This window comes from Eptatretus burgeri, chromosome 16 (assembly GCF_056783735.1).
Source record: "Eptatretus burgeri isolate ZD-2024b chromosome 16, Ebu_testis_v1, whole genome shotgun sequence".
In the NCBI taxonomy this organism is placed as follows: Eukaryota; Metazoa; Chordata; class Myxini; order Myxiniformes; family Myxinidae; genus Eptatretus; species Eptatretus burgeri.
The window spans coordinates 66,857,990-66,871,687 of NC_140976.1; the positions used below are offsets into that span (position 1 = coordinate 66,857,990).

At 44.1% G+C, this 13,698-nt stretch overlaps 1 protein-coding gene across 2 annotated transcripts in view; it reads left to right on the plus strand.

Annotated features, from left to right (window-relative positions):
• Positions 1-13,698, plus strand: part of RAB36 (RAB36, member RAS oncogene family) — a 42,769-nt gene that overhangs the window by 2,754 nt on the left and 26,317 nt on the right. For both annotated transcript variants that reach the window (XM_085860547.1, XM_085860548.1), the window contains exons 2-3: positions 11,768-11,855; positions 12,446-12,537. In XM_085860547.1, the coding sequence (XP_085716673.1) occupies positions 11,768-11,855; positions 12,446-12,537 (180 nt within the window). The remainder of the gene's footprint in view (positions 1-11,767; positions 11,856-12,445; positions 12,538-13,698) is intronic.

Here is a 13,698-nt window from a genome sequence, read left to right on the forward strand (position 1 = left end):
CCCCCCACTCCCGGCATGACTCATGCCCTCGTGATCCATCCCCCACTCAATCACGGGTGGGAATCAAGCCCCCTCTCTTGCCCCGCTCTCTCCCCCATCTCGCCCCCTCTTTCCTTCCCTCTCTCCCCCTCCTCTCTCTCCCCCTCCTCTCTCTCCCCCCTCCTCTCTCTCCCCCCTCCTCTCTCTGTAAATGTATTCACAAATGTCTACCAAGCACAACAATTAATTCAAACCTTGGGAAAAAACAACTTTCAAACCCTTGGGAAACAGCTCTTTCCCTTGGGAAAATTCAAACCTTGGGATTAATTAATAATTTGAACAATTAATTCAAACCTTGGGAAAAAACAACTTTCAAACCCTTGGGAAACAGCTCTTTCCCTTGGGAAAATTCAAACCTTGGGATTAATTAATAATTTGAACAATTAATTCAAACCTTGGGAAAAAAACAGCTTTTAAACCTTGGGAAAGACTTGGGAAACAGGTGAAACAGATGAAGAACGATATCAAACCTTGAAAAGGCACATACTCAGGTTCCCAGCGTCGATTGTGACGTCATACCAAACGAAGAAGAAGAAGAAGAATTGTGACGTCAATCGTACAAAAATAAATAAAGATTATTCGTGACGTCATATCACCGTGTCTTGTCATTGGTTGACAGATAAATGGCCGTAACTTGGGAACCGCTTGTCCGATTAATATCAAACTTTGAAAAGGCACATACTCAGGTCCCCAGCGCCGATTGTGACATCATACCAAACGAAGAAGAAGAAGAATTGTGACGTCAATCGTGCAAGAAAAAATTTAATTGTGACGTCACGTCATAGCACCGTGTCCTGTCATTGGTTGACAGACGTTATTGGTCATTATCGGTTGACAGACAATATATAGGTCGTTATTGGTTGACATACATTGGTCATTGTATCACGTTATTCTTTTTATTACTGCCAAGTATTGTGCTATTATTATTATTAATATGCTGTTATCATTATTCTGAGATATCTTTGGGAAAAGATGGCATGATATGGTGATAAGGTGGAACGACACATCAGCTGCAATATATACACCTTTCCAACACTGAAAAAAGCAATAAAATGGCCGTAACTTGTGAACCGCTTGTCCGATTAATATCAAACCTTGAAAAGGCACATCCGCGGGTCCCCGGCAATATTCCTGGCAAGTTTCAATCAGATTGGACTGGCGGTTGTCGAGAAACGGCGGTCGCAGACAGACACAGACACAGACACAGACACAGACACAGACACAGGCACAGGCACAGGCACAGGCACAGACACAGACACAGACACAGACACAGACACAGACACAGACACAGACACAGACACAGACACAGACACAGACACAGACACAGACACAGACACAGACACAGGCACAGGCACAGACACAGGCACAGGCACAGACACAGACACAGACACAGACACAGACACAGACACAGACACAGACACAGACACAGACACAGACACAGACACAGACACAGACACAGACACAGACACAGACACAGACACAGACACAGACACAGACACAGACACAGACACAGACACACACACACACACACTGCTGGAATTATAGATAGATGTAAACCTCTATTATAGTTTATAATAATGTAAACCCCTATTATAGTTTATAATAATGTAAACCTCTATTATATTTTACTATAACATGACCCCTGTTATAGTTAATTTTAACATGACCCCTATTATAGTTTATTACACCGTATCCCCTATTATTGTTTATTATAATGTGACCCTCATAATATTTTATTATAACGTGTCCCCTATTTTAGTTTATTATAACGTGTCTCCTCTTATTGTGCCTGGTGTTGGCTTCATGGTTAGGGTGGTAGGCTTTGGATTCTAAGGTCTTGAGTTCAAATCCCGCTCAGCTGTTAAATTAATACCTGGTGGGGTTGACTTGACCTGTCATCCTTCCGAGGTCGGCAAAATGAGTGTCACCTTGCTGGTATCCTGTGTCGAAATGGCAACCTGTCCAGGATTGTGCCCAATAGCCAAGGAGACTGCTTAAGCGGCACCAACGCCCTGCACAGAGTATGGTCCTAATCTCCTCTTCCTCTTCCTATTATTGTTTATTATAACGTGTCCCCTGTTATAGTGTATTATAACGTGACCCCTGTTATAGTTTATGATAACGTGACCCCTATTAAGGGAACACCAGTGGGTAAAGAGGTCTTCGGAGTCTTCAAGGGTCTTTGGGTCGATGTGTCTTTGAAGTCTTTAGGGTCTGAAGGGTCTTCCAAGTCATTTGGGTGTTAAGGGTCATTGAGGTCTTAAAGGATCTTCGAAGTCTTCTGGCTGTAAGGGGTCTTCAAAAGACTTGAGGGTCTTAAAGGGTCTTTGCAGTCTTAAGGGTCTTCAAGAGTCTTGGGGATCTTAACTGTCTTTGGGGTCCAAAGGGTCTTTGGGGTATTTGGCATTTTAAAGTCTCTTAATTGTGTTTGAGGAATTCAAAGGTCTTAGGGGTCTTATGGGCCTTTGGGTCTTCAGTGTCTTAATGGGTCTTATCTCCCAAGCATGTAGGAAGTCTTCTCTTAAGCATATATTCTAATTTCTCAAGCATGTAAAAAAAAAGATTTTATGGTTCTTTGGGGTCTTTAAAGGCTGAGGTTGTGACTGAAAATACACTCAGAACATCCCCTGCGTCGGATTTGGTCTGTATGACAAATTTGGTGGTTGTCGGTCCAGCGGTCTTTGCAAAAAACGTGACCAAACAGACAGACAGACAGACATCCGGTGAATCTTATTTATTTGATAGTGAGTTGAGGCGATGCCGGTTTGGGTTTATCCAAGTATCTTTGGGATATTGAGGGTCTTCAAAAGACTTAAAGCTCTTCAGGATCTTTAGGATCTTGATGGTCTTTGGGGTATTCGGGGTTTTAAAGAGTCTTAATGGTGTTTGGGGAATTTAATGGTCTTGAGGGTCTTAGGGGTCTTTGGGTTCTTCAGGGGTCTTATCTCCCACACATGTAAAAAGTCTTCTCTCAAGCATGTAATATAATCTCTGAAGCATGTAAAAAGCATTTATTGGAGGGGGGATATTAGGGGTCTTTGGGGGTCTTTTAAAGGCTGAGGTTGTTGATGAAAATACCCTCAGGACAATGCCCAGGTCAGACTTTGTCTGTGTGCTAAATTTGGTGGTTGTTGCTCCAGCGGTCCTTGCAAAAAGCTCCAACAAACAGACAAACAGACAAACATCCGATGAATCTTATTTTTTTCATTTCACGTTTTCATGATAGCATGAGCAATGATGGTCATATCTGGGACCATCTATATACAGTAGCAAGGATTAGGTAGACAAACAAGGGATGCAGGTAACGATGAGGTTGAGGGCAGAACACAGGGGGTGGACAAGATGGATACATCAGCAAAATTTTGGGAGGGTGGGAGTGGTTTAATGGGTGTGGAAAAGATAATGGTTGTTGGATGGGGGATGACCCGAGATGGTGGTGAACAGCTGTCTTGAAGACCGGGAGAGAAGGATGAGATTGAAGACGGTGGAAAGTGGTTCCATAGGTGGGAAAGGAGAGTAACAAATGAGTGGAGGTGAGCAGTGGTTCTAGATTTAAGCAGTTTCACTAGGAGGGGTTGCTGGTGGACCGTGTGCGTCCTGCGGATACTTGGAGGATTGGGGGGGGGCATAGCACAGAGGGGGAAGATGGTGCAAGACCAGAAATGAGGTGGAAGAAGACAGATAGACCACCAACCCGTCGACGATGGTGAGGTGATAGGCTCATTGACTCAGCTTCATTGTGAAAGATTCCAATGATCTTGAAAGCCTTGGTTTCCACGGCGTCAAGCTGAGCAAGAAGTGAGGCAGGGGAGCCAGCCCAGAGGGGAGAGTAGTATGCCATCAAGCTGCGGACATGCTGAGTATATAGATAGGAGTTCAGGTGTGCCAATGAAGGACTTTGCACGATGGAGGATGTCTAGTCTGCGTCTGGCTTTGGATGCCAACTTTGAAATGTCTTTCCCAAGAAAGATCATGGTTGAGAGTGAGACAAAAGAGTTTGAGTGACTGCACCCCTTTGAGACGGTTGTTGAGAAGGAAGATGGGAGGCTTTTTGCAGAGAGACAGACGGAGACAGACAGAGACAGACAGAGACAGACAAAAAAATAAAAAAGAGATATATTTCTCAGGATTGAAAGACATGTTTGTGATTTTTGACACAGTCTGAGGAGAGGGATGAGGGATGTCACAGCAGAGAGTGGAGTCGTCAGCAAAGAGATAAAGAGGACTTTCCAGGGAGACAGGGAGATCATTGATGAATATTTGGAATAGGATGGGGCTTAGAACAATGCCTTGGGGTACTCCAGCCTTGACAGGGAGAGGAGAATAAAGGCTTCCATTGAGAGCCACACGTTGGCTACAAGAGTGGAGGAAGTCAGTATTCCAAGAGTTGAGTTGGCCTTGGATTCCATAGACAGACAGTTTGTATGCCAGACTGTATGGAAAGTTTGAGATATGTCCAGAGAGACAGCCCTGATATCATGACTGATATTGAAGGCCTCCATCCATTGTTTGGAATAATGTTGTCTGGCTTCCATGCAGATGGAAGATGACCTAGGGTGAAAAGGGCAGAGAGATGATGTGCAAGAGCAGCAGAGCAGGATTTCAGGACACATGAGCTGATTCTGTCCAGTCCAGTTGCAGTCAGTCGAGAGTTTCCAGAAAGTTTTCCACCTTCTCATGCGCAAAAGACACAGAATCCAGGAGCAGCTGGGTATGACTGGGAAGGGTGGGGAGAAGGAGAGAGAGAGAGAGAGAGAGAGAGAGAGAGAGAGAGAGAGAGAGAGAGAGAGAGAGAGAGAGAGAGAGAGAGAGAGAGAGAGAGAGAGAGAGAGAGAGAGAGATATATATATATATATATATATATATATATATATATATATATATATATATATATATATATATATATATATATATATATATATATATATATTTTTTTTTTTTTTAAGAACACAAGATGAGCAAACAAATAATTGAGGTATTTGGTCTTCTCACGAGCGGAGTTGGCTGTGGAGCCATTTGAAATGAGGGAAGGAATGGAAGGGGAGCATACACCGAAGACCGACTTGACAGGGTGACACCAGGTTTTAGAGGAGGGAGACAAGCTTGAAAGTTCATTCTTGAGATTGGACAGATGTTGTTTTCTGGCTCTCCTGAAGGTAGACACACACTTGTTGTGGGCTTTGTGGAATGATCTGAGGTTGACTTTGGTTGGATTTGCCTTCCAGGAGGAGAATGCAAGTTGTTTCAAAGCAACTGCCATACAACAGAATTCAGAATACCAAGAGCAGGACGATGGGTAAGATAACTGAAGATGACATGATGAATCTGCAAAAGAGAGAGTAGGTTTCTGTGGAAGAATTCCCAGGCTGAAATAATATGAGTAGTGGTGGATATAGGAGACCAGTCCTGAAGTGTGATGTTTGCTTGTAGTCCCTGCCAGTTTTCCTCGGTGAACTGCCAGACTCACTGGTGCTGAGGCTGTTCTCTGAGAATGGCCAGAGAGATGTTGACCTTCACAAGCACATGATCAGATGAGCCAATTGGGGCAGAGGAGGAGCAAGATACATTGATGAGGAAGTTGGTCATCACCAAATCCAGAAGGGAAGATTTTCCATTGGGAGAAATTTAAGTGGGAAAATTCATGGATAGAGTCAGACCCTTGCAACCACAGAAGTCTTTTGCAGAAGTACTATGATTGGTGAGAGAGGTACCATCACCCAGCCAATAAGCACAGTGAAGTCACCACATATGAGGAAGAGAGTTGGGTTGGTCCAAGTCGAGAGAGAGAGAGAGAGAGAGAGAGAGAGTGAGAGAGAGAGAGACAGAGGGAGAGAGAGAGAGTGAGAGAGAGAGGGAGGGAGAGAGAGAGAGAGAGAGAGAGAGAGAGAGAGAGAGAGAGAGAGAGAGAGAGAGAGAGAGAGAGAGAGAGAGAGAGAGAGAGAGAGAGAGAGAGAGAGAGAGAGGTAGAGAGGTAGAGGTAGAGAGGTAGATGGAGTCATCACTGTTGGGAGGGACGGTACAATATACAGACAAACATGAGGTGGGAGCGGAGGGGAAGTCACATCCAGGGGTACTCCTGCAGTTCGGGAGGTGCAATATCAGTACAAGGAGAGTAGAAATGGAGTTTTTGATGTACAGTGCAACTCTGCCACCAGGACGGGGTTCAGGTCGATCCTACCAGAGGTGACAATAGCCAGGGACAGACACTAAGAAATCTGGGATGTTTTGTGAGAGGAAGGATTCAGTTAAACAGATGATGTCTGGTTTATGGGAAGCAGCTGGGATTGAGAGATCTGTCAGATTGGGATGGAGGCCCCGGATGTTTGAGATGGGGTGAGGGGGGGGAGGCATTGGGATGATGCAGGATTGGGCCGGTGGAGGCTTTGTGGGGGCAAGGTGAGGCTTTGGGGGAGTGTGGTGAGGGGGAAAGGTTTGAGTGTGTGGAGGGGGTAGGGGTAAGGTTTGAGTATAGTGTGTTTGGGGAGGTAGGGGGAAGGTTTGAGTGTGTGGTGGGGGGCAGGGAAAGGTTTGAGTGTGTGGGGTGTGAAGGAAGGTTTGAGCGTGTGAGGTGAGGGGAAAGTTTTGAGTGTGTGGGGTGTGGGGGAGGTTTTAGAGAGGCAGGTGAGGGGGGAACATTTAATGGATGGGGTGAGGGGAGCGCATTGAGAGGGTTGGGTGAGGAGGGATGTATAAAGGGGAAACATGGAGCTTTGAGGGGGTGGGGTTAGGGGTGGATGTTTTTCTTGATTCCAAATTCAAAACTTTGACAGATGGAGATAAAGATCATGGGATGGGAGATTTTAACGGTTGTTAAACACACAGAGAAATGCTGCGCTGTATGAGAGGGGGTGAGGGAGGATTGGAGGAGAGGGTTGAGTTTTGTGGACAAGACACGGAGCAGACAAAATGCTCAGAAAAATAACCCTTTTGACGACGAAGAAGAAGAATAATAGCAATAAGAAGACATATTTTGTGGTGAAGAAACAGAACATGTGAAGGAGAAACAAGGGTTGAAATACATTCTTAAAACTCGAGGGGGAGCACTCGGTAGAGTGCAAAACCTCCGCCGCCAATACTGCTCGGTCACTCAAGTGAACCTGATATCCTATTCATTCAATTGACGTCAACAGTGCTCACAGAGTTATAGTTTGCAACTTTCCCTTTTACTTTTAACTTTTACATATAATACTCAATTCATTCGTACTCACTACTCAATTCGTACTCCACATACTCAATTCATTCTCTAAAAAGAAATTGTTAGAGAAAAAAAAACAGACAAAATTTTGTTTTTTTTTTCTCTCACAATTTTTGGGGGGGAGGGGCGGGGGGGGTTGGAAATCACTTAAAACATGTAGAAATGCAAAAACAAAAATTCAAATTTTTTTCAAAATGGCCGCCATAGCGGCCATTTTGGATTTTGGACCAAGTGCAAAATTTAATGGCATGATCCTTGGACCATACCTAACCCCCCCCCCCCACCAAGTTTCGTCGAAATCCGTTGAGTTTTTTTGGAATACTGTTCACAAACAAACAAACAAACAGGGGTGAAAAGAGTAACCTCCGTCCATCTTCGATGACGGAGGTTAACAAGAAGAAGAGCAATCAGAGAATGCAGACCCTCGCCAGGACTTCTTTTGAGTGGTCTATTTTTTTATGTTTTAGGGTAAATCCAATATGGCTGCCAAACCATGTGACCTATGACATCATATGTGTGATCCTTTTGTTCTTCACGGACAGGCGATCATACTTGTAAAGTTTTGCCACTTCAGAGAATAAGATTTTTGAAGGTTTAAAAAAAGCAAAACAATATGGCTGCTGAATCACGTGATCGATGACGTCATCATTTTTCCCCCCCTTTGTACCATTTTATCCCTCAATGACCCTCAAAATTTTTCATACTGATCAGATGTAGCGTTCTACATATGCAGTTGTGATATCATATCGAAGGCACCTATGACATCATAAAAAAATCACACTTATTCCCCTTGAGGAGTTCTTGCTTTGTGCCAAGTTTCAAATTTTTCCTTTGTGGTTTCAGAGATACAGAGGTCCAAAGTTTTTCCGTTTTTTCCAAGATGACTGCCACACATCGTGACTTATGTTGTCATAATTATTAATAAAACATTTCACTTGAGTAGTTGCACCTACGGTGAATATTTATTTTCAATCTGACGAGCAGTTGCGAAGAAAAACACGAAAGTTCTGTGCGAACAAACAAACAAACAAATAAATCAAACTGCTCGTTGAGCAAGGAATTGCCGGAATAACTTTGTCATATCTCCATGATCTTTGAAAAAAACAAAAACCTGGAAATCAATTTGGTTCTTATAAGTCGATAGTGCGACTGTTTAATGAGTTATAGCACTTAGTTTGGTCATGATCATAACTTGGAAGTCAATCGGACTTGAAATGGCATTTTTATCGCAATTTGAAAGTTTTGACCCGACCCCCCCCCTGACATTCGACCTCTGACCGCTAAGAAGGGTGTTGGTGTGACACCCCAATGAGACATATGGTTGGATGCAGTATTGGAAGATGCACATTTTGGATTTGGTTTGAACTCGATATTACCATTTTAGCGGACGTTATTGAGAAAATAAGAATTTCGGTTTTTCGGTGACCTTGACCTTGACCTTTGACCTAGATTCACCAAAAACGGTAAGTGTCTAAGTTGGACCATGGCCGACGTCTGTACCAAGTTTCGTCATGATCGCTGAAACGTTGTGGCTGCTACAGGGTAAACAAACACACAAATAAACAGACAGACAGACAGACAGACAGACAGACACACAGAATGACACACACAACCGACCAACATAATTGCCGAAATCCGAAGGATTCCGGCAATTAACAAATAAACAGGCAGAGAGGGGTAAAAACATAATCGACTTCACTTTCGGTGGCAGAGGTAATGAATGATGCAACCAACAATTCCCATAACCCACGACTGAATACGCACCCATGGTGCCAACGAACGACCGGGATACATAAATAGCCTATGTCCTTAGCGGGCCCCGCGCATACCACAGGAGATAGACAGAGTGGGTATAGACAGGGCTGAAGAGAGTTTCGACCAAAGCAGGCAGAGCTGGAAGGGAGTATGTGGGCCGCGTCAGGGAACCGAGCCCGTCCATGGCTGTAAACAGGCCCTCTGGTCCTGCGCGCTGTGACACCTTGGAGGAGGGGGAGGAGGAGGAGGAGGAGAGGCCTGGCTGGGTGGGGGAATGGCTTCCCTCAGTGTGACCAATCCTAATGAGCAGCCTTTCCTGCCAGGCTATGCAGTTTCTCCTCCTACTTCCTTCGACTCACCCACTTTTATCGGCTTGGTCTGTTCGTCACAGATAACACACCATGCCCCTACAGCCAACACCACTCACTCATAATTGGGCGACAATCGTCCTGGTGGGTGGAGCGACCCCAACATGAACTATCCCTGGCAGCTCAGAGGCAAGCCATTGAGGTCACGACGCTTGTTTGGGTTTGCCGCCTAGAATTGCGCCACAAGACCGAGCGAACGCGAAAAGAGCACATAAAGGACAGATTACAAAGGGCAAAGCATCAATAAATGGGGTCATATGGGTTGACAATTTTAGAAGCAGACATAGGGATGAGTAGACATCGTTGAACCATTACACAAGCGAAGCGTGTCTAATATCATAATTAATGGTGAAATTTTGGTCTCTCCACATGTCCATCATGGTGAAACTTGAGCTCCTCCTTCCCACTTCATCGAAGCAGAGTTTACCGAACCAGATTCGTCCTGTTTTATGTGTCGTTCGTCATCGTGTTGCTTTTTTATCCATTCCAATATTTCATGTCAATTAAGTTGTTTGTTTTTGTTTGTTTGTTTAGTCAAGGCCCAAAATGCCCCTTTTCAGGCCTCACTCGGATAGAAAGTTCGCCCTGATTTTTAGCGGTAATGCTGCGTGTATACCTGCTCCCACGTATCTTATTTTTAATTGACGGAATCTTTCGGATTTCGGCAATTATGTTGGTCGGTTGTGTGTGTCATTCTGTGTCTGTCTGTTTGTTTGTGTGTTTGTTTACCCTGTAGCAGCCACACCGTTTCAGCGATCATGACCAATCTGGGTACAGACGTCGGCCATGGTCCAACTTAGACACATGTCGTTTTTGGTGAATCTAGGTCAAAGGTCAAGGTCAAGGTCACCGAAAAACCGAAATTCTTATTTTCTCAATAACGTCCGCTAAAATGGTCATATCGACTTCAAACCAAATCCAAAATGTGCATCTTCCAATACTGCATCCAACCATATGTCTCATTGGGGTGTCACACCAACACCCTTCTTAGCGGTCGGGGGTCGAATGTCAGGGGGGTCTGGTCAAAAATTTCAAATTGCGATAAAAACGCCATTTCAGGTCCGATTGACTTCCAAGTTATGATCATGACCAAACTAAGTGCTATAACTCATTAAACAGTACTATTGACGTTTAGAACCAAATCTATTTCCAGGTTTTTGTTTTTTTCAGAGATCATGGAGATATGACAAAGCTATTCGGGCAATTCCTTGCTCAACGAGCAATTTCATTTTGTCTGTCTGTCTGTTTGTTTGCAGGATATCTCACAAAGTTGTTGACGGATCTGGATGAAATTTTGTGGACAGGTTGGGTGTGTGACAAGGACAAACTGATTAGATTTTGGTGAAGATCTGGATCTGGATACAAGAATTTTAAAGTGATTCTTCACCATTGAGAGTTAAAGCCAAAAACGAGATGATGTCTGAAAATGATATCTGAAAAATGTATTGGGCCTGATATGTTCTCATGGATCAGGCATTACATGGCGGGGGTATGTGCTCTACCGAGTGCCCTTCTAGTTTCTTCTGAATTGGTTTCCTTCCCCTGTGCCATATCTTGTTTATTTAATATAATTGGTCTCGTAGTGAATTCTGGCTGTGGTAGCTGCTTTATTTGGTGGTTCTAAAGACCCATTATGGGGATAATTGGTTGTGGTCTCCACTCCACACCACATCAAATGTTCTCGCTTGCTCGGCCTAATTGGACCAATATACGTGACACCTATCGGTGTGACATTGGACCATTTTGGGGCTCCCACTCTGTACGGTCACGTGGCATTTAGACGCGAGATCTGACAGGGGGGTCTTCCAAACGATCACCCATTGCGGCCGCTTTATCATGACCCGCAGGATTCAAACCAGGCGACTGGGATCAGTCTGACAGCAGTTTCATACTTGTATTCACAAACGATATGTAGCACGATATCTCAAAAACGTATAGAGCCTGATATGTTTTTGTGGATCAGGCATTACGGGGCGGAGGTATGAGCTCTACCGAGTGCCCTTCAAGTTCATATTGTTTCAAACTCACCAGGTTTGAGAAGTTTATGGGTTGTTCAAACAAATTTCTCCATCAGTGAATGGAGGACGCGTCGCTGCAAAGTACTATTAAATATTATTTCTGGTTTTCATGATAGCATTAGCAATGATGGTCATATCTGGGACCATCTGCATATTATTATGCACATATTGACGATTTACTTTTGTCGAGCATTCACAAAATGACGTAATCACTTTTACGATGGATGGCCTGTGTTGTTAGCGATGGTGTGGACAGGAAAGTGAGTCTGCTCGGCCATGTTCAAGGGGTTACCCATTCCTTCGCATGGTATTGAAATGTGGTGTGAATGAGGTCCAACTACACATTGAGGAGGGAAGTTGTGATTTCTTTTTAACTAAATTTTGTACCGCAGGCTCAATACGCTCTGCAAAATGAACAGTCCGATCCGAAACTTCGCCACTCCTATTTCTCGGGACCGTGTCATTGGAAATCTGCCAAAGGTATGTTCCCATTGGTGAGGATACGAGACATTAAAGTCCAAAGAGCATTGGAATGATACTAAGCAAGTAGAGTTGATTGCTGTAAAACTATCATGGCAGCTATTAATGTATGATTAAAGTTAGTCAAATGTAGTGATACTTGAAATGAAAGTTATAATTAAATAAGTTTGTATTAGAATATTGCATTCCAGTGTTGACCGACTGTCTGGGCACAACTTTGAGGTTGTGGGTCCATTGATGTTGAGTAATCTACTGATGTGGACCTGCGACCGGGGTTGTGGATCCACCGTTTGGAGAGGTTCTGAGCTGAAAGGATTGAAACCTCGATGGTAAATCGTGTCCAGCTAATGATCTGGGTAGTTGGGAAATCAGTCAATGGCTTATAAGTTAAGGTTATAACTTCAAATGTAATAGTGTGTGTATTGTTATGTCTGGTTTCCTTCTTGGACTACGGTGCAGTAATTGGTGCTTATTTTGATTTTGCTCGCCGTGGTTCTATAAACAGAGGAACGGATTTGAAAATGTTTTGACCATGTCGTGAGAAACGGAGCGTGGGGAGTGATTGTAATCCACATACACTGTGTCCGCAGTGCTACACGACCGAGGCCTGTTTGCAGTCCAAGCCACACATGGATGGCAGGGTGAGGAATGCCTGCCAGCAGGACAAAATGGGCTATTTGAGGTGAGCAGAACCTCGATACTTTATGGTCAGCCATAAAATATCAGCATACCTTTTTAATGTTCATCCCTTTTTGGCACACCTTTATCTGCTCGATGACTTCACTATTTGTCTGGCTCGTCTGTAGTTTTCAGGAAGTGTATTGCTAGTGTGTTTTCTTCATTGACAAGTTCTCCGTGTTCAAATTCCTAACTCGTCTTCCAGCATTCATGACGATGGATGGTCGCAAGGAGCAAATTGCTGAAATTTTCAGTGTTCCTCACAGATGCAAGTGAGCTTTGTGTAAAGAGCTTTATTGCTTGTTCCACGAAGTCAGGGGAGAGGGTGAGCAGCGTTTCCATTGTGTGAGGCCGCAAGCTTCTTGTGGAGTACTTGTACACATTCTTGCCAAAAAGTTGTCTTTCTGGAATCCCTGGAGACCGAAGTCAGTTCGTATTGCTTGGAATCAGGTTTGTGATATCGAGGTATTTATGTGCCGACAATGTAACAGCTTGTAGGGTTCCTGCTGGTGGAGACATGAAGATATGCACAGACATGAAGCATTGATATTTGATTCAGTTGTTTGGAAAAAATTTTTTTCCAAATAAGAGCAGCGTTCATTACTTAGCCCAGTTTCCACTTTCCTAACATGATTTCCATCCTATCTACACTCTGTCTCAACACACACACACACACACACACACACACACACACACACACACACACACACACACACACACACACACACACACACACACACACACACCGGGTGGTGTAACTTGGTGTCAAGGAAACTCCAAGACCAGACCACATGCTACCTGCTAACCAGGAAAGAATTCGGAATGTTGTCCAGGGTGCCGGTGACAATTGCTTACTCTTCATGGATGACACTGTGGGATCTTTAACATCCACCAACTAATGCTGGCAAATGGAACACCCAGCTAAACGCCCTTCCAAGACATGCATCAATTCCTCTTCTTGTGTATGGCAAATAGTAGCTGCAGTGAAGTACCCCACAGCATCTGCTAGACGCTCCCAGAGGGATTTTAAAGAAGTGTCTCTGTTGGACCAGGGAGGGGCAGCTAGTGATAATATGTGTGGTGGTTTGTGGGGCAGATAGACAGAGTGGACATGTTGGGTTTAGTGTGTGTTTTTGCCTGTATTGATATTGCATAGCATAAGCGA